At 40.3% G+C, this 26,957-nt stretch overlaps 1 protein-coding gene across 1 annotated transcript; it reads right to left on the bottom strand.

Moving 5' to 3' along the window:
* Positions 1-1,496: 1,496 nt before the first annotated feature.
* On the bottom strand, positions 1,497-25,313 carry LOC132828784 (uncharacterized). The gene is made up of 9 exons (XM_060845870.1): positions 25,113-25,313; positions 19,647-19,898; positions 15,076-15,323; positions 14,521-14,679; positions 13,224-13,326; positions 12,678-12,824; positions 6,980-7,174; positions 6,454-6,629; positions 1,497-2,374 (listed from the first exon to the last, which is right to left on the bottom strand). The coding sequence occupies exons 2-9, from the start codon at positions 19,684-19,686 to the stop codon at positions 2,225-2,227; spliced, it is 1,218 nt and encodes a 405-aa protein (XP_060701853.1). The 5' UTR covers positions 19,687-19,898; positions 25,113-25,313; the 3' UTR covers positions 1,497-2,224.
* Positions 25,314-26,957: the final 1,644 nt, after the last annotated feature.

The raw sequence follows: 26,957 nt of genomic DNA, 5'->3' as shown, positions 1-26,957 counted from the left end.
ACAAAACCGTAGCCAGAGAAACAATAGCCAACCTGCTGGACATACAGAACAGACAACAGGACATTGAACCTATCAACAAAGACGGCATACTCAAACTACTGGACCTGTGCCCTTTGACTTCACATTCAACAGCCAAATATATGAACAAATCAACGGCACAATCACAGGAATCCGATTCACTAGAGAGGAAGAAAAGGACAACCAACTCCCATTCCTAGATGTGATGGTACAAAGAACACCTAATGAAGAATTCACCACAAAGGTATACTGGAAAACCACACACACAGACCAAGTCCTGAACTACGAAAGCAACCACCCCAACACACCCAAAAGAAGTTGCATCAAGACACTATTCAAAAGGGCCACAACACACTGCAGTACACCAGAACTGGAAACCAGTACACTATAAAGAGGAAGAAGAACACCTATACAATGTATTCGCCAAAAACGGATACCCGCGCAATTTCATCAACAGATGCCTAAGGGAAAGACAACGGAACGAGGACATGCCACAACCCAAAGGACTAGCCACACTACCATACATCAAGAGCATTTCCAAACTGACAGCCAGACTATACGACCACTAGGACTCATAACAGCACACAGACCAACAGCCACTCTCAGACAACTCACCAGAACAAAGGACCCGATACCCAGCAAAACCAGTGTAGTGTACAAAATCACATGCAAGGACTGCACAAAACACTACATAGGACAAACAGGAAGACAGCTAACGATCCGTGTCCATGAACACCAACTAGTCACAAAACGACACGACCAGCTATCCTTAGTAGCCACACATGCAGATGACAAGCAACATGAATTTGACTGGGACAACAGTACTATTATAGGACAAGCCAAACAGAGAACAGCCAGGGAATTCCTAGAGGCATGGCACTCACAGATTCAATCAATAAGCACATCGACCTGGACCCAATATACCGGCCACTGCAACGGACAGCTGGAACTGACAACCAGAAGCGGCAGATTCAAACCACTACAAACACCGGAGGAAAGATCACACAAGTGCTTCACAGGAGGCTCCCAAACACTGAGGATGTCACCTAGACAGGGGACGAAACGTCTGCAACACGAATTCCCAGCTCGGCAAACAGAACCACAACATGTCAGTAATGTACACAACATTTCCGAAAATTAAATGGTCATTGCGCCACCTAGTCAGACTCTTATATATTTATTAATGAAACACCATGCAAACTATTCATTAAAGGACAAATAAGTGAGAACAATTGTTTCCTGACAGTATTAAAAAATGTTGTTTTAGGTAGCAACTATTATTATCTATTGTACATATTAGAAAATGTATACATTGCTCAGTTTTATTATTTGGTAGTTACACAGGAAAGAGTTTTATTTTCAAAATAAGTAACCCCCTTTCCACAAAAACATTATACATAAATCACAAATTTTATATGTTTTCAACTTACATTCAGAATTGTATGAAAGGTTTAAATGAGGTATTCACTGACCTGATATTTGAGGACTCTGTAGATACAAGTCTAAAAACAAAGAAACTGCTGCAGAACAGCTGTAAATAAATTTTAAAATTTTCTGTGTCATGGGACCTTACCTCCATAGTTTTACATTCCAAGTATATGTGAGGAGGTTTCAATATAAGCTCTTGTGGTCTTAGGGATATATTTTTGGTAGAAACAAAATTGATTGTGTCTCATTTTTATTGTAGAGATGTAAAAGAATGGAACATTGAATTAAGCATTGCTGAGATTGAAAACTTAGCAGTAGTCTGGCTAGACAGCAGCAACATTTTAGGGATTGAGGGTTAAGTTTGTTGAGATGCCGGGTGCTGGCAGGTGGAACTAGATTGGGTTGGTTGCTGGTTGGCGTGGACAGGTTGGACTGAAGGATCTGTTTCCATGCTGTACCTCTCTATGACTCTATGTTGCTAATGAAATTTACTTAAGGAACAGAGTAAAATGATATATGGTCAGACTTAGTTGTCAAATTAGTCTCAGCCAATGATCTCTTATCAAATACATACCATATCTGTTCACCAAACACTGCTGCTGCCCATGCCCACTCTAACAAATAGCAATGACCTCACCCCATTGTACCCCACTGTTTCTGTGATGATTAAGTAGTGAAAGAGCAATGGTTTATAACAAATAGTCATAGTTTTTGATCTGCCTTTACTCTGTTAATGATTGATCTCTTCATTTGGATTTCAGGAAATGTTCCTTTCTTGCTAAATTAGCTTCCTGTACAAAACAGTGGTTCCAAATTCTTCAAAGTCTTGGCGGGATACACACATCTGGTGGAAATTGGAAAGACCAGACAAAATGGCTGCTCCTTTCCATGAAAGGTAATTCCGGTTGGGAGGTGCATGAACCCTCACCTGTTGAAGGAGAGAAAAGAGCTTCAGATAAAGAAATGTGTTGGAATCTAGTTAGACCAGAAAGGAATTTGACTGAGTCATAGTTGGTTAATAATTAAAAATTAATTTGCAATTTATTCCTTTCTGTCATAATTTAATTTGATCTATGCAAATCTTGCTAAACCGATCCCATCGGTCTCCCTGGTAACCAATGGGCTCTCAAGGTTACATCTGTCAAATATGTAGAATTATTCTGCTGTAAGATGCTTCTAAAGTGAACTTAAGCAGCTTGGAACCACTAAAATACAAGTTTGCAGAAACAGTAACTTTGCTTTCTTATTGGTTCGAAATTTCAAGGGCGGCACGGTGGCACAGTTACGGGCGGCACGGTGGCACAGTGGTTAGCACTGCTGCCTCACAGCGCCAGGGACCTGGGTTCAATTCCTGCCTCAGGCGACTGACTGTGTGGAGTTTGCACGTTCTCCCCGTGTCTGCGTGGGTTTCCACCGGGTGCTCCGGTTTCCTCCCACAGTCCAAAGATGTGCGGGTCAGGTGAATTGGCCATGCTAAATTGCCCGTACTGTTAGGCAAGGGGTATATGTAGGGGTATGGGTGGGTTGCGCTTCTGCGGGTCGGTGTGGACTTGTTGGGCCGAAGGGCCTGTTTCCACACTGTATCTAATCTAAATATGAAATAAATTGCTGGCAAAAGCAGTTATTTCTGAACGAACTGAATAGCTTTCATTTGTTTTGGCAAATATATTTTGATGTGAAATAGAATTGGCAATAGAGATAGCCAAATGTTGTGTGGAGCTAGATTTATTAAGCAAGAAGGAGCTAAAATAATTGCTAAAAACAGATATGACAGAAGTATAAGCATGAATATAAATTAGAAGAAAGTGAGGTTTGCAGATGCTGGAGATCAGAGTCTCATTCCTGATGAAGGGCTTTAGCCCGAAATGTCAATTCTTCTGCTCCTCAGATGCTGCCTGACAGACTGTACTTTTTCAGCACCACACTCTCGACTCATGAATATAAGTTGCCTATTCTGAATTGGCAAGTGGAGCAATATCCTGCCGATTGGAGCCAAGTTAACTAAACAAAGTGCAATGGGGTTGTCATAACTTTCTGATCTTTCTACTCTGATGAAAGGTGTTTTACATATGTTATATATTTTAATCATTTATAGAATGTAGACTTTACAATAGTGGGCATATGGAATTAGTTATTTTTATAGAGTTTAAAAAAAACTAGATTAGACACTCTTTTCATAACAGTGATCTAATCTGGTTTGTCAGCGAGCAGGGAATCCTGTGCTGGTTTATGACAGAGAATGTAAGAGGGCTATTGGATTGTTTTTGGTTCAGGATAACCATGGATTGATTTTGATTTGAAAATCTGGAGATAAAATGATTTTTGGGTGCTTAAGAGAAGATCTGATTGGGGTCAGAACTAAATATTGTTTATCTCAAAGGGAAAACAGCAACCTCAATAGAAAGGTTTAGTTTGTGCAAATTCTGGCCTGGAACTGTTTATTTAGACATCTATAGGTTACTAAAACACTGAGAAAATCCACTCTCTCAATTTATGAATATTCATATAAGATGACTTAACAGTTCACAGGAAGAAACTGGAGAGAATTGGCTACATCAAACTTAACGATAGGATATTGAGGGATACTTTCTCTGTAACATGGTTGTGTTGGGGTATAGACTGAAACTGTGTTTTGTTGGGTGTTTTCAATTTTTTCTGTGTTCTAGATCTAGATAGCTTGTTTTTGTCCTTTGCAATAATAACCTTCTGTTGTTAAAAACCATCCGCAGCCATGTATGACTAAGTTACAGTAAATGACCATGATGTTAACTAACAAAAATATATTTAGATTACTTACAGTGTGGAAACAGGTCCTTCAGCCCAACAAGTCCACACTGACCTGCTGAAGCATAACCCACCCAGACCCATTCCCCTACATTTACCACTCCACCTAACACCACGGGCAATTTAGCATGGCCAATTCACCTAATCTGCACATTTTTGGATTGTGGGAGGAAATCGGAGCACCCAGAGGAAACCCACACAGACTCTGGGAGAATGTGCAAACTCCACACAGAGATTTGACTGAGGTGGGAATTGAACCTGGATCTCTGGCGCTGTGAGGCAGCAGTGCTAACCACTGTGCCATCGTGCCACCCATGATCTATCATGGGCCAGATTGGGATCTGAACTGTTCAGTTGGACCATCAGCTGGGACTTTACAATTAGATTAAAAAAGATACCAGAATTTAAGAGACAATCAAATACCAACACCCATATCTAGGAAAGGGTGAGGGCAATCCTACTATCTGTTGGACAGTCAGTTTAACATCAGTGGTGGGTAAGGTTTTGCAAAACAAAACCGAGATAAAGAGGAGACCCAGCGTAGGTGTGTAAAAAGCAGACTGTGTCCAAATAAATGTTTGATGTATAACCAGAAAATCAGTTTGATAAAATATTTGACAAAGTACCGCATAAAGCTGGTTGACAGAATTAAGACTCAAGAAAAGGCAATGTCAGTGCCAGGATCAACTTGAATCAATAAAACACTTAAGAACTAAAGACGGTGTCAGGCAAAATGGTTGCTTATCAGATTGGAGGATGGTAAATAGTAGGGTTCTTCAAGGGTCTTCTAGGGCTATGGTTGTTAATTTATTTATCATTTATTTTTCATTTAAATAAATTGCTTGGATATTTGAATTGAGTAAAATTCCAAAATTTGCCAATGACATCAAATTTAGAGTGAGGATGATATACCAATCAACTATAAATGGACGTAACCTAAAAGAATGGGCAATTAGCAGGTGGTAATTTAATTTATATACGTGAGGAAATATATTTTGGTAGAAGAGATGCATAAAGGCAGTATAAACGTAATGGCAGAGGATAGTGATAATGCAATGAAAGGGAGTTTTGTAGATAGATCTTGGAAGGTCAAAAGACATAGTATGAGAGTATCTAGCAAAGCAGATGGGATTCTGAGCTTCATGAATGGAATTTTGAGTATGAAACCAGGGAGGGTCTGGTTCAGAAAGGGCAGAGGAGAATTACTCAAGTAATTCTGGGGTTCTAGGGTTGAGAACTTTTAGCCACAAAGTTAGGTTTGACATGCTGTTTTGCCTAAGAAGAAAGCAATAGGAAGGAGGTTTGATAAAAATATACACATTATAATGGATTTAGTAAGGTTGACTAAAAAAATAACTATTCCCTTTTGGCAATATATAAGGACTAAGCAATACAGTTTTAAGCATTTTAGATAATAAGCATAGGAAGTTGGACTGGCATTCAAATTAACTAAACATGCAGGGAATAGAGCAGGTCAGTGGGGCTGTATGGGTTGGTGTACGGAAGGATAATATGCACTCGAAGCATCAAACAACTTTCTTTTATGCCATAAAGAACATTTCAAAAGATATTTTAAGAATGATCAAGGAATGGACTGTGCCTACACCATGAAAGACACTAGTTCAATTATGTGAATGGATCTTTTTGTGCTGTGCTCGAAGCTCCAATGGACCAGCGGTAGTGCCTAACCCAAGATTGGTTCGAATTTTCAGAGCAAGCAATGGGAGTTCTGACTTACCCAAAAACACTAACTTGTAATATTTGGCCCACACTATTAATACTGAGCTAAGAAGTCAGGAGACTACTAAATGCATAGCTGGAGAGAGAAAAATTGAGGACCATGTGGAAACTTCAGTTTATGAGACTGCTATTTAGCCATTTCAGCAAGTGCTTGCTGTACAACAAAGAAATTATTAGGTTGATCTGATTAAGAAAAAGGGTTGTTCGAGTCACATAGGCTGTTTCAATATTAACATTTTATTTGACTTTATATGCAGTTTAAACTTTTACAAACAAGTGACCTCCACTGGAACTTGTGTAAATGACTGGTATCTACAGGAGATGATTCAGAGGTGATCAAATAGCCTTAAGTCACTTTATATCTAGGCACATCCTGGGCAAATGAAAATGTAACTGGGAATGTAGGAGTGCTACAGTCAAAGAATCATATCCCATTAAGACTCTATACCCTCTGGAGAAGATAGTAGAAAATATGGAAAATACCTTTATTCCTGTTTTTACAAGGTTTGACATCTCCTGTTGTAGTCGTTCTTCCAAATTTCTAAACATATTGTTACCACCAGCTAGTACAATGTTGGTGTACAAGTCATTGCGGATCTCCTCACTGCATCTCTCAATCACTGAATGTGTCAATGCAGGCAGGTTCTGGATATCTTTGCCTGAAACAATGTGAGGTTTTTCAATGACATACATTGTGCCAAAGCAAAACTTTTCTTTTTAAAAACTGCTACTTCACCCCATGCCATCTGTGCTATTTCCAGCATCCATTTTTGAAGACTGCTGTAATTAAGTAATTCTGAAGGACCATGTTTAGAGATGAAATAAAAACAGAAATGAAAAGAAGTAATGAGCCATTTGTATTACAACTAAGTTAATTACCAGTTGAGCAGTGGAAAGTCAGGAGACAGATGTCACAAAGGAGATATTTTTCACCGAAACATTGTTCTACTGTCAATAATCTATGAACAGTGAAAAATTATCAAGAGTCCGGTCAAGTGCCTCAAGTTACCTATTAAAAATGGCTTATAGATGACTTCAGGGCAGATGAATTTTTGACTTGTGATAATCATATTTTGTCCATCTGGAAGCACATACTCTTCCTTTATTTCTCCTGGATTATTCTTGAAGTTCTCAAGTTCTGCTTCAAAATCACTGGCAACGTAACAAAATTTCTCCTTGATGTTTCTGATGATATCTAACCCAGCTGGAAATTGACACAAAATACAATTCGATATGTACAGAGTGGATCATTTAAATTATTGCTAGTGCATTTAAAGATTTCCCAGATCAATAAAACACTTTTGGAGTCAGGTTGTTGGATTGTATTTTAACATTAACTTGTTATTACTTAGAGCAAGTAGGAGCCTATCAATACCTTGTTGGTCTGCCTTGTTCTGCACTATGTTGTATGTTGCATCTTTACCATGAGCCATCAGAAGTTGAGTTTTAACTGGTATACTTTCCATGTTAATAATTGAGATCCTATTATTTAATATTAGATCAAACCATATCTGATAAAGTCAGGTGGGAAGAGGATTGTCAGGGGAAAAAAAAATCAAAGGCACTAACAGATTATACCAGATGGCTTGTTTCTGCATGCAAAATACTATGTAATATAAGAGACTTTAATGGAACATAGTGAGTTAACATGTTCACTTATGCCTCTGTGCTTCTCCTCCAGTCTGTTGGTGTTTTATTTAGGAGGCAGATAACAAACGAACGTCAGAAGAAAGAAATCCTGTACTTCTGTATCAGTGATTTTTTTTTACACAATGCAGTAGAGCTGTTATTCCTCAGCTTCACATTTGGTCAGACTGTGAATGATGTCTGATACACATCATTCAATGCAGGTGGGTGATGTTTGATGTTAACTAGTGAGCAATTATATATTAAAATATCATGGCAATTGGCACAATAGGCAATTAAAGTGAACAAAGAGGGACAATGAAACTTTTAGCTAGGTTGACCTTGCATTTTTTAAACTATACAGGTCGTTGTGCTATAACTCACATTTTGTTAAATGCGAATTTGCTATAACATGAGCAGAAACAGTGTTGCCAATGTGTCAAAGCACAAACTTTTAAAGTATGTATTGGTTACAACATGATTCTGGCCCCATTAGTTTAAATGGTGCTCCTATTACACAATTTTTCTGAATACGGGACTGAAGGAGAACAGACGTACCGGGTTGTAGCAGAACTGACTGTCGTTATATTAATTTTTCTATGAGCTGGATTTTTGGAGGAGTAATGATAGCCAGATTTTCACCTGCTTCTATAATTTATAGAGTCATAAAAGTCACATAGCCCAGAAACAGACCCTTCAGTGCCGATCTGATTTCCCAAAATGAACTAGATCCATTTATATGTGTTTGGTTCATATCCCTCTAAACCTTTCCTAATTATGCACCTATCCAAATGTAACTGCATCTACTACTTCCTCTGGAAGTTCATTCCATATCTACACCACCCTCAGAAAAAGTTGCCCCTCAGTTCCCTTTTAAATCTTTCCCCTCTCACCTTTAACCCATGGGCCTCTGGTTTTGTACTCCCCTTCCCTAGGGAAAAGATATTTGCTATTCACCTTATGTATGTCTTTCATGATTTTAATAAACCTCTGTAAAGTCACCATTCAACCTCCTATGCTCTAGGGAAAAAAGTCCCAGCCTATTCAGCATCTCTTTGTAACTCAAAGCCTCAAGATGTGGTAACATCCTTGTAAATCTTTTCTGTACTCCTTACAATTTATTAACAACCTTCCTGTAGCAGGGTGACCAGAACTGTCCATATGTAGCACTCCAAATGTGGCCTTACCAATGTCCTGTATAATTGTAATATGATATCCCAACTTCTTTACTCAAGGTTCTCACCAATGAAGACAAGTGCGCCAAATGCCTTCTTCACCACCCCATCTCCCTGTGATGCCACTTTCAAAGAATCGTGTACCTGCACCCCTAGGCCTCCCTGCTTGACAATACTCCCTCAGGCCTTACCATTTACTGTGTAAGTCCTACCCTGGTTTGTCTTACCAAAATGCAACACCTCACGTTAATTTAAATAATTCTGCAGCTGCCACTCTGGCCAATTGGCCCAGCTGATCAAGATCCTGTTATGCCCTTAGATAATCTTCTTGAGCTCTGACAAGAGATTTCAATTATGTTTCCTTCAGAAACACAGGAAACTTGTCATTGAAGATTCTGATGAACAATTACCCAACACTTGGGACCTTCCAAAAGTGTCCATTTAAATTGTAGAATTCAGAAAGGTCATTTGCAGTTGAGTAAATAATCACACAGGAAAAGTCAGACAATTAAATACCTAATCTAAAGCCTGAGTAGCTATTAAAGTGATTTCCACACTAATTTAACAGTATGGCAGTCCCAGTTGATGTTTGGAAAGTTAAAATCCCCTACCATAACGAAACATATTATTCTTACAGATAACTGAGATCTCCTTACAAGTTTGTTTCTCAATTTCCCTCTGACTATTAGGGGGTCTGTAATACAATCCCAATAAGGTGATCATCCCTTTCTTATCATCTCTTCCCAAATAACTTCCCTGGATGTATTTCTGGGAATATCCTCCCTCAACACAGCTGTAATGCTTTTCCTTATCAAAAATGCCACTCCCCCTCCTCTCTTGCCTCCCTTTCTATCCTTCCTGTAGCATATGTATCCTGGAACATTAGAGAACTAGCCATTTGGATACAGAGCTGGTTCAAAGATAGAAGACAGAGGGTGGTGTGGAGGGTTGTTTTTCAGACTGGATGCCTGTGACCAGTGGAGTGCCACAAGGATCGGTGCTGGGTCCTCTACTTTTTGTCATTTACATAAATGATTTGGATGCGAGCATAAGAGGTACAGTTAGTAAGTTTGCAGATGACACCAAAATTTGAGGTGTCGTAGAGAGCGAAGAGGGTTCCCTCCGATTACAACTGGATCTTGACCAGATGGGCCAATGGGTCGAGAAGTGGCAGATGGAGTTTAATTCAGATAAATGCGAGGTACTGCATTTTGGGAAAGCTAATCTTAGTAGGACTTATTCACTTTATGGTAAGGTCCTGGGGAGTGTTGCTGAACAAAGAGACCTTGGAGTGCAGGTTCATACTCCTTGAAAGTGGAGTCGCAGGTAGATAGGATAGTGAAGAAGGCGTTTGGTATGCTTTCTTTCATTGGTCAGAGTATTGAGTACAGGAGTTGGGAGGTCATGTTGTGGCTGTACAGGACATTGGTTAGGCCACTGTTGGGAATATTGCGTGCAATTCTGGTCTCCTTCCTATCGGAAAGACGTTGTGAAACTTGAAAGGGTTCAGAAAAGATTTACAAGGATGTTGCCAGGGTTGGAGGATTTGAGCTATAGGGAAAGGCTGAACAGACTGGAGCTGTTTTCTCTAGAGTGACCTTATAGAGGTTTACAAAATTATGAGAGGCATTAATAGGATAAATAGACAAAGTCTTTTCCCTGGGGTCGGGGAGTCCAGAACTAGAGGGCATAGGTTTAGGGTGAGAGGGAAAAGATATAAAAGAGTCCTAAGGGGCAACTTTTTCACGCAGAGGTGGATAAGATGGTGTTATTTTCTGGGTCTGTAGATTGTGAAAGAGCAAAAATGGCCTTTGCAGTGATATGTACTTTGTGTCAGATGTGGGAGTTTAAAGAGAGTTTAAGGGTTACTGCGCATTATATCCGCCACAAATGCCGTTGGATGCGAATCTTTTCAGATCGGGTGGATCGGTTGGAGAGACAGATAGAAGCGATGAAGAATTTGCAACTGCAACAGTATGTGATGGATGGCAGTTATAGGAAGGAGGGAAAGTCTCAGATACAGCCACACAGATGGGTTAACTCCAGGAAGGATAAGAGAGGTAGGCACCTAGGGCAGGAGTCTTTTGTGGATATACCCATTTCAAACATGTATGCTGTTTTGGAAAACGTAGGGGGTGATGGATTCTCAGGGGAATGTAGCACAAACAGCCAAGTTTCTGGTATTGAGACTGACTGTAATGCAACAAAGGGTATGTCAGCTTCCAAGAGATCGATTGTGTTAGGGGAAAGGGGATTCTGTAGTCTGAGGTACAGACAGACATTTCTGTGGCCAGCAGACAAACAGCAGAATGGTGTGTTGTTTCCCTGGTGCCAGGATCAAGGATGTCTCAGAGAGGGTGCAGAATGTTCTCACGGGGGAGAGGGGCCAGCTGAGTTCATCTGCCTTCCCCATTAGGCCCCTTGCATTGAAATAAATGCAGTTTAATTTATTAGTCCTACCTTGTCCCTGCCTGCCCTGACTGTTTGACTCACTTCTGTTCCCAACTTTGCCAGTCTCATTTGATCTCTTTTCTCACTATCTCCCTGGAGCCGACCCCCACCTTACTAGTTTAAATCCTCCCAAGCAGTTCTAGCAAATTTCCCTGCCAGTATATTAGTCCCCTTCCAATTTAGGTGCAATCTGTCCTTCTTGTATAGGTCACTTTTACCCCAAAAGAGATTCCAGTGATCCAAAAATGTGAATCCTTCTCCCATACACCAGCTCCTCAGCCATGCGTTCATCTGCTCTATCCTCCTATTTCTGCCCTCACTAGTTCATAGCACTGGGGATAATCCAGACATTACTACCCTTGAGGACCTCCTTTTTAAATTTCTGCCTAACTCTCTCTAATCTCCCTTCAGAATCTCAACCTTTTCCATTCTTATATCGTATGGATTGAGCTGCCAGAGGATATGGTGGAGACTGGTACAATTCCAATATTTAAGAGGCATTTGGATGGGTATATGAAGAGGAAGGGTTTGGAGGGATATGGGCCGGGTGCTGGCAGGTGGGACTAGATTGGGTTGCAACATCTGGTTGGTATGGACAAGTTGGACCGAAGGGTTATTTCCATGCTGTACATCTCTATGACTCTGTGACTACAGATCTCCAGCTACATCTCCACAGAGCCATTAAACTTCCCCATCTCTACCCCTGAGTCCCAAAAGCCTGCCAACACACCCAACGTCCCTCCATTGTTCTGAACTTGACTCACCATGACCCCACCCTCAACACCAGGAAATTGACCCCATTGTTCAACCACTAGACCAAACTCTCTACTCTGCCTCAGGACCAATGTTATCTCTAAACAGCAAGGCCTTTGGTCATGCCAATTTTGCTGCTGACACATTGGGTTCCACATGGACCCCTGTGGAACAGCATAAAAGCTGGGGGAAACTAACACCCTGAGACCTGACACTCCACATCCAGTGGGATCCAAAGCCCACTCCATCCTGCTCACAACCACCAAACCCAAATGTTGTGCAATTTAACTGCTGACCATGTGCCTAGCATCATACGTACCAGGCACTCAACCCCCTGAAACCCTACCCCAACCTATTTGGAAACCTACCTACCTGGCATCCTACTTACCTGACACCTTAACCTCACACTTCCCTTACACACTTACCTTTTCAAAGGTGCTGGACCTTTAAATCACAGATTATGCAATGGACTGCTATGAAAAAGGTGTGGTTTGTCTTCCTTCGATATTTTTTTTGTGCATTACCTGTCAGAAACTAAATACAGTCTTGGATTTCCTAAGGAATCCTGATTGGAATCTTTCGTTGTGCAAAAAAGGGATGGAGTGGCATGTCACATGTGATTTCCATGCCTCAGATTATATGACTCAATCTCCCTATACTGAGTGATACCAGAGGTGGATGTTGGTAAGTTGTGAACATTACCTTTGGAAGTGAAGGACCAGCTATTATTTTCAGCCAGAGATCTCATCATGTACTCTGTCAGGTCCTCTCCTCCCAGGTGTACACTCTGAGTAATGTTCTCTAAAGCATCTCCTTCAATAATGGGAACTACATGCGTCACAGTTGATCCTGCAAGTAGTAACATTTGGAAATAAATTCATTTTATGAAACAATTGATAATTTGGTATGGGAACAGGATACCAGCATCGACTACAAATGCTAACAGTTTACTGACCTGCTGCATTGTTTTAACAAAATCCTCTCTCAAAATATAAAGTTTCTTTACTTTTTGTGGAGTGGTTTATGATGGACTAACTATGCAAAGTTTGAAATCTAGATGCAAATCATCAATAGGAGAGTTAAATACATTGATGAAATGTGATCTTTTTCAGCCATCCTACTTTCCGATCAGCTTAAATCCACTCTACGAAAGATTGAGAGACTGTCACCTGCAGTATGAGATCACCCGCCCTGGAATATAATGAATAGTTATTGAAATAATTCCAAGATCAATTAAGAAGACGTTACCTGAATCAATAACAGTTCCTGTAACTTTGCCAGTGGAGTGTAGTGCCAACACTGCCTGAACACCCAGAAATAAAGAAGGAACTTGAAATGCTTCAAAAAGAATCTATATTGAACAAAACAAATGCAACAGAATGTTAGTCGCAAAATTTAGATGAAATACTCTCAACATTTTTACAATGCTTCTAACTTTCACTTTTCATGTGGAATATTATCATATGTGCCTAAGAAATGGGAGTCAGGTTCATTTATGAACTAATTATGGAGAGGGTAGACAATCATTTCTGTGACTTTTAAAAAGAGTCATAAATATTTACCGACAAAGGATAAGAACAGAAAGGCAGTCTTTATGTTGCTGTCCTTTGTTTGGTATGCATTCATTCATATTGTATGTAGGAACAGAAACTGATATATCAAGCTTACAGGTACAGCACTGTAGCATATTGATTGAGTAACTGGACTAGTGATCTGGAGGCATGAATTAAAATCCTGGAACAGTAGCTTGGAAATTTAAATTTGGTCGATTAAATAAACCTGGAGTAAGAAGTTGGTATTGTCATTGTATAACTGCAAGATTGATGTAAAAACTCATCTAGATCACTTTTTCACTTTTATGGAATGGATTGTGCCTTCCTTATATGGTTTGACCCAAATGAATTCCAGGTCCACAGAAAATATGGGTTGACTTCTGAAATGGTATATCAAGTCACTTATTTTTCAAGATCTCACCATTACCTCAAGGTCAATTATGGGTATTAAATGATAGCTTTGCCTGAATGGATAAAACATGACATGAAGGAGGCACAACAGATTATGAGGATCAAACCAATTCACACAAAGGAACATAAATAAGGAGGAAAAACATAGCACATAAAATTTGAAGCAGGGAAATGTGAGATAATCAACTTTGAATATTTTCTTAATAGTGAGGAAACCAGGACTTGTAAAGGAGCAAGAAATTTAGGCATTCTTGCATAGAGGTCACTGATAGCTAATGCTCAGGTGCAAACAGTAATCAAAAAGGCTAATGGAATGTTAATCTTTGTCTCAAGGCATTTGGAAATAAGAAGCGAGAAAATGATGCTTCGGCCAGAATCTAGCTGAATTATATTGAGTTTCGTGTATCAACCTTCAGAAGGGGTACACTGCCGATTCACTGGAATGAGATTAGTACTTAAATTGTGGAGTAATTTAAATAAATGAAGAGTGACCTAATTAAAGTGCTTAAAATTACAAAAAGGACTTGAAAGTGTAGTCAAAGGAACAGGTCCTCTGGTGGAGCTTCTTACTAATTTATTACCTCAGTTGTTCTCTCTCTGTTTTGCTGGGGGTTATTTGGTGGTTCTGTCATAACAATTGGGTGCTCCTGAATGTCAACACGCAACTCATTTTCAAACGCATGCCTCCAGAGCACTTCCATTTCTGTCCAGTTTGCAATCAGTCCATGTTGAATTGGATACTGTAATCAAACACAACTTAATCAAATATCTGAATAAGCACCTACTAATCAGCCCAGGAATAAGATTCTCCAAAGCTGCTATTCACCCCTTGTACTGATTGTATTTTCTGATGTACAGATTTCAGCATTTTGGTTGAACCTTTGGTGGATAAATATCAGGTTTGGGAAATTAAGCCTTCATTATTTTCATCCAGTAGCAAACATGGTGATCGTGAATGAAATACGGCTATTTCTATTCTTTCTCAACCTAAGCTATCCCAAGCCAAACGTCTGCACTTACCTTAACCTTATATTGCAGTCAATGCATCCTCATTGAGTAAAACTAACAACATGCCAAATTAAGTGGGTAAATTATAAGAAGTTATCCCAATATTGGCACATAAGCATTTTACTTACAACCAAATGAAGAATGGTACGTTTTCTTTGGGCTTCTTCTCCAACATAAGTGCACCTTTCTGATAATCCAAAAACGTTCAATGTTGTGTTCTTTGGTCTTCCTACCACACTTGGAAAAACGTGCGTTGGTGAATGATTTCCTGAGAGTCCGGCTTTTATCAGCCCACTGCCATTATCAATTACAACTGGAGGATACAGCTCACTAGCTAAGCTGGAGGAAGAGCTAGTCAGCCTAAAAACTGAACAATCTGGAAAGAATTTGAACGAATGAAACAATAAGTATAGCAAAACATAGTTATGATTGCTGAAAACTGACATGAGTCTGCATGACAACACCTAAGTAAAATCTATCTAAAGCTTAAAACTTAATGACAGTGAGTCGATTGTGCCTCAATACAGTAAGTTAGATGCAAGTAGGAATGGACAATATGTAAAAGAGATTGCCTTGGCCTAAAGAGGAGATAAACAATTAGTGATTTTCAGGTTATCACATTGGTAAGTATTATGATCTCCATGTCACAGAGTCATAGAGATGTGCAGCAAGGAAACAGACCCTTTGGTCTAACTCATTCATGCCAACCAGATATCCCAACCCAATCTGGTCCCACCTGCTAGCATCCGTCCCATATCCCTCCAAACCCTTCCTATTCATATACCCATCCAAATGCCTTTTAAATATTGCAATTGTACCAGTCTCCACCACTTCCTCTGGCAGCTCATTCCATACATGTACCACCCTCTGTGTGAAAAAGTTGCCCCATAGGTCCCTTTTATATCTTTTCCCTCTCACTCTAAACTTATGCCCTCTAGTTCTGGACTCCCCCACGCCAGGGAAAAGACTTTGTCTATTTATCTTATCCATGCCCCTCATAATTTTATAAACCTCTATAAGGTCACCCCTCAGCCTCCGACGCTCCAGGGAAAACAGCCCCAGCTTGTTCAGCCTCTCCCAATAGCTCAAATCCTCCAACCCTGGAAACATTCTTGTAAATCTTTTCTGAATCCTTTCAAGTTTCACAACATCTTTCCGATAGAAAGGAGACCAGAATTGCATGCAATATTCCAACAGTGGCCTAACCAATGTCCTGTACAGCTACTCTGACTAATGAAAGAAAGCATACCAAACACCTTCTTCACTATCCTATCTACCTGTGACTCCACTTTCAAGGAGTTATGAACCAGCACTCCAAGGTCTCTTTGTTCAGTAACACTCCCTAGGACCTTACCATTAAGTGTAAAAGTCCTGTTAAGATTTGCTTTCCCAAAATGCAGCATCTCGCATTTATCTGAATTAAACTCCATCTGCCACTTCTTGACCCATTGGCCCACTTGATCAAGATCCTGTTTGAATCTGAGGTAACCCTCTTCGCTGTCTACTACACCTCCAATTTTGGTGTCATCTGCACACTTACTAACTGTACATCTTATGCTTGCATCCAAATCATTTATGTAAATGACAAAAGTAGAGGACCCAGCACTGATCCTTGTGGCACTCCACTGGTCACAGGCCTCCAGTCTGAAAAACAACCCTCCAACAGCACCCTCTGTCTTCTATCTTTGAGCCAGTTCTGTATCCAAATGGCTAGTTCTCCCCTTATTCCGTGAGATCTAACCTTGCTAACCAGCTTCTAATGGGGAACCTTGTCGAACACCTTACTGAAGTCCATATAGATCACATCTACCACCCAGCCCTCATCAATCGTCTTTGTTACTTCTTCAAAAAACTCAATCAAGTTTGTGAGACATGATTTCCCACGCACAAAGCCATGTTGACTATCCCTAATCAGTCCTTGCCTTTCCACATGCATGTACATCCCGTCTCTCAGGATTCCCTCCAACAACTTGCCCACCACCATCAGGCTCACTGGTCTATAGTTCTCTGGCTTGTCTCTACTACCCTTCTTAAACAGTGGCACCACGTTAGCCAACCTCCAATCTTCCGGCACATCACCTGTGACTATTGATGATACAAATATCTCAGCAAGAGGCCCAGCAATCATTTCTCTAGCTTCCCACAGAGTTCTAGGGTACACCTAATCGGGTCCTGGGGATTTATTCTCCTAATGCATTTCAAGACATCCAGCACTACCTCCTCTGTAGTATGGACATTTTGCAAGATGTCACCATCTATTTCCCTACAGTCTATATCTTCCATATCCTTTCCATAGTAAATACTGATGCAAAATATTCGTTTAGTATCTCCCCCCATCTCCTGCTGCTCCACACAAAGGCCACCTTGCTGATCTTTGATGGGCCCTATTCTCTCCCTAGTTACCCTTTTGTCCTTAATGTATTTGTAAAAACCCTTTCGATTCTCCTTAACTCTATTTGCCAAAACTATCTCATGTCCCCTTTTTGCCCTCCTGATTTCCCTCTTAAATATACTCCTACTGTCTTTATACTCTTCTAAGGATTCACTCAATCTATCCTGTCTATAACTGACATATGCTTCCTTCTTTTTCTTAACTAAACCCACAATTTCTTTAGTCATCCAGCAGTCCCTATACCTACCAGCCTTTCCTTTCACCCTAACAGGAATATAATTTCTCTGGATTCTCGTTATCTCATTTCTGAAGGCTTCCCATTTTCCAGCAGTCCCTTTACCTGTGAATATCTGTCTCCAATCAGCTATCGAAGGTTCTTGCCAAATACCGTCAAAATTGGCCTTTCTCCAATTTAGAACTTCAACTTTTAGATCTGGTCTATCCTTTTCCATCACGATTTTAAAACGAATAGAATTATGGTCGCTGGCCCCAAAGTGCTCCCCTACTGACAACTCAGTCACCTGCCCTGCCTTATTTCCCAAGAGTAGGTCAAGTTTTGCACCCTCTCCAGTAGGTACATCCACATACTGAATCAGAAAATTTTCTTGTACACACTTAACAAATTCCTCCCCATCTAAACCCTTAACATTATGGCAGTTCCAGTCTATGTTCAGAAAGTTAAAATCCCTTACCATAACCACCCTACTATTTTTACAGATAGCTGAGATCTTCTTACAAGGATTGGAGAAATTTGAACTTATATTAATAGCTTGAAGAGTGCCACATTAAAATGTCATGTTTTAAAAGTTTTGCTGTGACAAATGACTAAAGTAAAACATAATTGATTAAACACATTTTTAGGCCTCCTATGCTTTAAACTAATGAAAAGCGTACTTTCAAGTATCATCAAAAATATAAAGTTAAAAATCACACAACACCAGGTTATAGTCCAACAGGTTTAATTAGAAGCACGCTAGCTTTCGGAGCGTCGCTCCTTCATCAGGCATTAGTGGAGGGCTCAATCCTAACACACAGAATTTATAGCAAAAATTTACAGTGTGATGTAAATGCAATTATACATTGAAAAATTGATTGTCTGTTAAGCCTTTCATCTGTTAGAATACAGAGATAGTTTCACTTCTTTCATGTGTAAATCACAAATTTTTTATATATAAAAAATTGCATTCTTGGGTTAGCTGTTAACTATGGTGATATCTAGACAACATGTTGAAGGTGTTGGCACCCTGTGTTCTCTGTCTTTGCCATGATGTTTAGATTGATTCTAATCTAAAAAGTGAGATAATGGAGTTTTACATAATTTATGCAGCTCAGAGTCTACATGAATGCATGCAGTTTTTGAACAAAGTACAATGTAACCCTGCAAGTACAAATTCACCCCACAAAATATGTGTGTATGTGTGTGTGTGTGTGTGTGTGTGTGTGTGTAGTGCAGTGGTGGTCACCTGTAAGGTGACATGAACCCAAGGTCCCGGTTGAGACCCTCCCTATAGGCACCGAACTTAGCTATCAACCTCTGCTCGGCCACTTTTCTCTGCTGCCTGTCCCGAAGTCCACCTTGGCGGATGGTCACCCGAAAGTCCGAGGCTGAATGTCCTGGACCACTGAACTGTTTCCCCAACTGGGGGGGATCCCTCCTGTCTGCTGATTGTTGTGCGGTGCGGACCTCGAGGTGGTCGGAAAGTGTGTAGGGATGGACCAAGAACTGGAAGGGGCATAGGGCGGACCGAGAGCCTGAAGGTGTGTAGGGATGGGCTGCCTTAGAGTGGCCGGAGGGTGGGAGGGACGGGGGGGCGCTTGCTGGGTTTCTGAGGTCTGTATTGTATGCACTGTTTTTTATGTAATTGGACTCTCTTGTATGTACAAATGTCATTGTTACTGTTTTGAAATGATTGAAACTGGAATTTGAGGTTTGTCCTCATTTCCCTGAAAACAGGTTGAACGGTAGGGGTTGGGACCTGACTTTGCTGCTCCTCTCCCATGTAAAATTGCTGTATCTCTGTATTACAGCTGTTAATGTTAATTGTTTTGTAAACTGTGAATTGTTTAATAAAATTAAAGAAGTAACAGGAGTGGCTGAAGTTCTATTCCATATGAGAGCTGGCACTGAGGAGGCTGAACCAGTGTCAAGTACTGAGCATGTGTAGATAAATGGGGACTTGGTGATGGGATATCATCCTCTGTGGAGCTATTTCAAGAATAAGCAGCTACAGTAGACGATGGGGGAATAAAGAAAACTACAGGCAATAGCATTTGATGTGAAGTTAAATAAGTAAACGTATTTCTTACCATCATGTCTCATAAGCAGGTCTCTCTCACAATGTAGCATTTGGTTATGGAAATTAGCATTTTGTGTCTTGGTTGCTTCTGGCTGTGTTGGGTCATTTACATCATCCTGAACATTCACACTGACCTTGCTGATAGTCTGGCCCTGATCCTCAGGAACCAATTCTAGATTGTCTTTCAAAACACACTGCTGCTCTCCCAAATTCCTTTCATTATTCCTTTTGTTTCTCTCCACAGTAATTGAGCTGTTTGAATCTAAAATTAAAGAATTTGATGAGACTTAACAAGAGACTTCTTAAAATTAATTCCCAGGATCGATATCCCATTTTTAGGTGTGCCTGGTTTTACTCCTGGTATTACTATATGCCCTCCTGGCCTTGTAGTGCCAGAGTTAATCCCAGCCCCACCCGTCATCTCCCCTCCCCAGCTTCATGGTAATGGTGGAATGGGGGAGATATTACATCATGTCTTTCCAGAAGATGGTTGATTCTGTTGCTGCCCAATAGCATGTCTTTGACGCCCAGTTCTGAGTTGCTGTATCTGCTTTAAAACTATTCAATTTAGCACAATGGTAGTGCATTTCACACTAAAGGAGGATATGCTCAATCGAAGATGGATACTTTGCCTCTTCAATTACTATGTAGTGGTCACTCCAACTAGAAATGCTATGGACAGATATATCTATAACACATTAACAGATGAGGTCAAGTAGGCTTTTCCATTTTGTTAGATCATTCATCACCAGGACAAATCCAATCCTTTAAGATTTTAAAACAAAAACAGAATTTTTTGGAAAAGCTCTGGCAGCATCTGTGGAGTGAAATCAAAGTTAACGTTTCGGGTAGAGTGACCCTTCCTCAGATACTAACCATTTGGTCAGTGATGTGCTACTGAGTTAATGAGGTGATAGATATTGAAGTCCCCACCCAAAGAACATTTTATGTCCTTTCAGGTGCTTCTTTCAAGTAGGATTCAACATGGGGGCATAATGCTTTATCACTTGGGGTGCTGGTATATGGTAGTAGGTGATCATCTCCAAGCTGCCCATGTTTGACCTGTTGGCATGAGAATTCATAATGTGTGCAGTCAATAATAAGTACTACAAGGGTAACTCCAAAATGACTATATATTGCTAGTGGGTCTGTCAACGTACCAGCGGGGATTGTAGTGTCTGGCACATAGTCATATTCATGGATTCATATCTGGCAATGTGAGGTTGTTGCTTGACCAGCCTGTGGGGCAGCTCTTCCGATTTTGATAAAAGTCCCCAGATGTTGGTAAAGAGGACTTTGCAGTGCTGACAGGGTTTGCCATTGTCATTTCCAGTGTTAGGTCCATCCACGTTCATTCCTTTTAGACATTTTTCTGGCGTTTTTTGATACAACTGATTGGTTTAGTAAGCTCTTTCAAGGGGTATTTAACAGTCAACCACATGATGCATCAAAAATGCCAGCTGTAAATTCCTTGATTCAGACTCTTCGTGATCCAGTGCTGAATAAATGGATCAAAAACTCAATCTTTTCCAACTGAACACTTGTCTTCAGCATTTTATCATTGAAGCTGCCAACCACAACTCAATTGCTGAACTGATAAACCATTGTTTGTTCATTACTTTTTTTTAAATGATAGCAAGTCTTTAAAATAAGATGTCTAATTTGGATAATCTTTCAATGGTCCTTGTGATGCTGAGTAAACAGATTGGTGTAATATGATCCATGCTCATGGTCCTAATTATACTTGGTTTATTCTTAATCATTCTCCTCCTGACTGTTGAAGAAATCTCTCTAGATTACGTATTTAGATTAATACTAAACAGTGACACTGAATTGTTTGCACAATTGGGGTTACTTTGGGTCTATGCATAAAAAGGGGAGAGGGAAAAAATAGTTAATATCACTTCTGTCACATTATTTCTTTCACCTACAACATTTTACAAATCGTCTATTAAATTTGCTACCATAAATTTTAATTTTGGACAGACTATCCAATTGGTTACCAGCTGTATCTAGGCTTTTTCTCTAAATCACCATCTGTTAAGCCCCTTCTGAAATTTATATGTGAACACTAGGTGTGGACAGGCTGAGACTCAACTTCTTCTGATTAAATATCATGGCACATGTATTCTACAGTTTGCTTGCCAATTTGTAGGGTTGATCTATACTCCAGAAAGAGGAGGCAGGACAAATAAAAACCGTATATTTTAATATAAAATTGTACCATTTCCTGTACATTTAAATTTACACATCTACATATAGTCATATACAATGCTTTGCACCACTTCTCATTTTGTGACTGGAAAGTAATGTATGAGGCTTGAATCTATATTCATAGTATTAAATCCAGCTTCCTTTACATTAATAGAAAAAACTGCACCTGTAATTTTGCTACAGGACAAGCTAGCTGGATTTAGAAGATAAATACTTTACCACATTGAAAACAAAAGACATGGGATGCAGATTAAATCATATGTTTTAATTCTGCAGGTGATGAATATTCATTGAAACATCATTAAGTAATGGGTCAACATCTTTAAAAAAATGGGGAAAATGACTATCCTATTTGCCTTCTAGATATTTTTGGGTAGTAGAAATCTCGAGTCCACAATTATGGGGGTAGCAACTATAATGTGTAATCTCCAAATCATTCAAAAGACTTATGTTCTGCTATTTAGTAAAAATTTATGAGTAAGGTGAATCCTCCTATGAGCAAGGTCACAACATCTTTAACTTTGATAATCCTAATGCATTTCTTTCTACGTGGTTCTAACTCCTAGCCTTTAGTTGTCATTTAATTCTGACACTTGTTACAGATTTAACTTCTGACTCGTGGAATCATGGATGCAGAGTACTTTGAAAATTAACTTTTTTGTTGTTAATTTTCACTAACAATATAAATTAAAAGAAAATGGAATCAATTCATTCAGATACTCGGAATTACAGGCTATGTAATAATGTTGGAGGTGTGACACTTTCAAGAGTTTTAAACCTTATCCTTCATTCAGACTATGAAAATAATATGATTTGTTGCTGAACTGATTGTGATTAAAACAGCCCTAAACAGGAGGAATGGACTGCAAACATGAAGTTTTTATTCAGTGGACTTAAAGTGAATATTATAGAAAACCATATTTTTTCCTGATTATCCAAGGACATAGATCCACAACTGCAATGTTTCTGTGCTTTAAAAATTGTTTCATTCCAACAATACTTGTAGGAATTTTCATTTCCTTTTACCACTGTGCTTCCATAAAGCAGTCTCCACATGTCCAAACAAAACATATCTTTTGAAACACTAAAATATTTGAGGTATGAAAGCAATATATAAATGCACTGTTTTTTGTATATGCATTTCTGCATTATTTCCCTCAGATTCCGTTCTGAAAATAATTCTGTCTAGTAATTTGATCAACAGCATGAACAAATATATTTCACTTTACTGAAAACAAAAACCTGCTGGAAATCCCAGCCGTTTAGGCAGTCTCCTCGGAGAGACAGCAAGCTAGACCCGGGTTCAATTCCCGACTCAGGCGACTGTCTGTGTGGAGTTTGCACGTTCTCCCCGTGTCTGCGTGGGTTTCCTCCGGGTGCTCCGGTTTCCTCCCACAGTCCAATGATGTGCAGGTCAGGTGAATTGGCCATGCTAAATTGCCCGTAACGTTAGGTAAGGGGTAATGTAGGGGTTTGGATGGGTTGCGCTTTGGCGGGTTGGTGTGGACTTGTTGGACCGAAGGGCCTGTTTCCACACTGTAAGTAATCTAATCTAATCTAACATTTTGAGTCTAAATGACTTGAAACAGTAACTTGCTCTCGCTCCATGGATGCTGCCTGACCCGCTGGGATTTCCAGCATTTTTTGTTTTCAGTACAGATTCAAGCATCTGCAGTAATTTGATCCTATATTTTACTTTACCTCCGCTTTCACCAAATTTCCTATTTTGTTGGTCATTAACAATCTGCTTCATAAAATTGAAAACTCCAATTACTTCATCGACACATGTTCTTCCCAGAGACAGTAGATACATTTAAAATGGTGTCTTATCATCACCTTAAAACATTCCAAAGTTTTACAACCAATCCAAAATACAGTCATAGATGTTAAACAAGCAACTGTAGCAGAAACTGTTGCATTCAACTAGGACCCACAACAACAGTTGAAAAATGAGCTGAGAACCAATTTTGGGTGATATGGATTGAAGGAGTGATGCTGGCCAAGATATCAACTCTTTGAATAGTGTCTTTTGAAAGCATACATAACACCTTTATTTGTTGTTTTATCAAAAAGATAGCACTTTGAATACTGCAACATTTCCATAGTAGTGCAATGAAACAAGTTCTTAGAATTAATTAATTCAGTACAATTATAACTCCTATCACATATCACAGAACATACATAGCTCAGCACTTCAATGCATTAGGAAACAGCTCCCCTGAATGTTATGGGTGAATAGCCATTTACTATGGGACTGGATAAAACAGAATAGGAAGATTCTGTTACATCCCAAAGCTTTATTGGCAGCCAAAGGTAAAATGGCAAAGTTGACCCATAAACTGTTAAGTCAGAGAGAAGAAACTAGCTGAGGTGTCGCTCCTGAAAGATTATTGCCCAAGAATCCTTGAAGGCACAGGGCATGTAGATAAGGTGGCAAAGGGGGCATATGGGATACTTTTTCATCAAGGCACTGAATACAAGGACAATGAGGTTATGATGGAGCTGAATACAATGTTAGTTAGGCCATTGCTGCAGTACTGTCTGCTGTTCTGGTCTCTTCAACATAGGTAGGATGTGATTGCACTAGAGGGTCCACAAGAGATTCACTCAGATATTACCTGGGTGATTCAGCTATGCAGAGAAACTACATAGGCTGGGTTATTTACCCTACAGCAGAGAAGGACACTCTGATTGAGGTATACAAAGTTCTGAAGGGAATAAGCAGGGGAGACAGGGATATTTGTTCCCTTTGTCTAGGGGTGGGGGTCAATAATTAGCAGTAAGAAGCAGGCTTAGTGAGATTTGAAGATTTATTTTCACTCCAGGGTTGTGGGTATTTAGAACTCTGCCTAAGAGGCAAGAATCCTCAAGGCAGTTAAGAAGTATGTGTATGAACACTTGAAATAGCATACAAGGCCAAGTGCCAGAAAATGGAATTTGGATAAATAGATCTTTGGCGGCTATGATAGACCCGATGGGCCGAAGAGCCTCTTTCCCCGAATCGTTAAAAACTCTGACTCGTAATTTTTACTAGGTTCCCTGCTAAAATCGATGTTCAACATCTAGGAAACCGATTGTATGATTATGTTAGTCCGCAGGAGACCAAATACTCTCAGTTTATTGATTACTATTAACAGGGAGCATATTGTGTTCACTGTGACATAATCACTTCGGCAGGTTGATTGTAACTAATTGTTTAAGGAACTGATGAACTTTTTAGGAGCAACCTCAGATCTAAATTATGTAGTATTTTTGACATTACTGTAGGAACTTGCCTTTAGGACTGGAATCTGCGATTCTCTGGTCTCCGGGTGACCGGGATTGGCACACGATCTCCCCGGTCTCCTGGTCTGCTGTCCCGCAGCCTGATATCAAACTCGGGAGGTCTTCAGGGGGCCGGTTGTGATCACCAGGATCCAAGCGGTCAGCGTCAGTGAGCGGGCTGCGGCTGGGTGGCTGTGGCCGGGGATCTCCGGCTGATGTTGTCTTTACGCTCGGGGCACAGCCCATGGCGAGTGACCCTGTCCACTCTGCCCGGGGTTTACGACTAAACGATCGAACGTTTTTGTTTCCTCCACCCGGGGCCCTTCAGCTGAAGCATCAATGCGCTGCCAATTGTCCCAACTGCACATCTCCGCCAAGGAGGGAGGAAGCTTCAGTTTACATGGCAGAGGCTTGGCGTTGCTAAGCTACACCCTGTATTAACATTGGCAATGGCGGAGCATTGTATTCCAGCCCAAAACCATTTAAAGGGACAGTGCTTATTAGTAATAGTTTGTATCACTGGCTTTTGCATACACACACAAAAAAATCCATGAAGGAATATGTTTGCAACGAAATAATTTTATAGAACAATGGCTTATATAAATTTATTCTGAAAACTGATTTTAAAACTCTAAATATAAACAGTTGCACAAAAAAAGGAAAGAAAATCAAGCGACATCTCATCCCACATAACACAAATCCTTTTATATCGGACAGTAACATTGCAATACCAATACATTTAAACAGGTGCCTCAACTTTTCTTCAAATCTGCTGAGGAAAGCCATCTGTCTACAGGAATCACTCGTTCATGACCCGGCAAGTCTCATGTTTGTAAACATCGTCTCATTCTAGGTAAACGACTCAGGTTAGATCAAGGAAGGAAGGTGGTTGGTGGTTTGTTGGAAAGGCAGAATGTCAGGTTTGGCCATTTGTCACCGACTGTTCACTCAGCGCAGGAACAGAGGCAGATTCCCAGACAACTGCTGTCACCGCACCGACACCTGGTGGAAAGGACATGATGGTCCCAAATACTTTCATAAATTGTGGAGAGAAGCGTGTAAGGAAAGTGAGTGAGGGGGCACTGCACCAGGTGGGGAGGCGGTAGGTTGGTTTGTAGGGGCTCGTCAGGTCAGAGGGGAATAGGGTCAGACTGGGAGGGTAATCAGCCCGGGGGGGGGGGGGGGTGGTAGGAGGGGAGGGTCAGACTGGGAGGGTAATCAAGTCAGATCGCTTTGAAGAATGTCAGGGACAGAAACTGGATCGTTTTGAGGTTACATAAGAATTACAACAGGTTTTCAAATTACTCTGATTTTCTAGAATAACTATCCAAAGTCAAAAAGTGTGGTGCTGGAAAAGCACAGCCGCTCAGACAGCATCCGGGGAGCACGAAAATCGACCACTTTCCTGATGAAGGGCTTTTGCCCGAAACGGTGACTCTCCTGCTCCCCGGATGCTGTCTGACCGGCTGTGCTTTTCCAGCACCACGCTTTTTGAGTCTGACTCTCCAATCCTTACTTTCTCATCGGGAAACTATCCAGGTAAGGAGCTACCCGAAGTTTCCAACTCCTGGAACTTTTACAGAGAGTCCTGGCTTATACAGTCGGAGTTCACTAGCCCCCTGACCCCACTGACCTCCCGCAAACCAGCTTGGCACTGTGCCCACCTTCCCTACACACTTCTCTTCACAATTTATTAAAGTGTATTTGGGCCCATTAAACTCTTTCAACAGATCTCGTGCCGTGATTAAGATATCTTGGCCTCTAGCACGGATTCTGCGTTGAGTGAATTGCGAGCCTGGAACTTATTCAAACATTTGAGAATGCTGGATAGTTGTCCATCGGA

This window comes from Hemiscyllium ocellatum, chromosome 28, assembly GCF_020745735.1.
Source record: "Hemiscyllium ocellatum isolate sHemOce1 chromosome 28, sHemOce1.pat.X.cur, whole genome shotgun sequence".
NCBI lineage: Eukaryota > Metazoa > Chordata > Chondrichthyes > Orectolobiformes > Hemiscylliidae > Hemiscyllium > Hemiscyllium ocellatum.
Note: the sequence above shows the minus strand (reverse complement) of the source record. Positions and strands in the feature narration are given on the sequence as shown.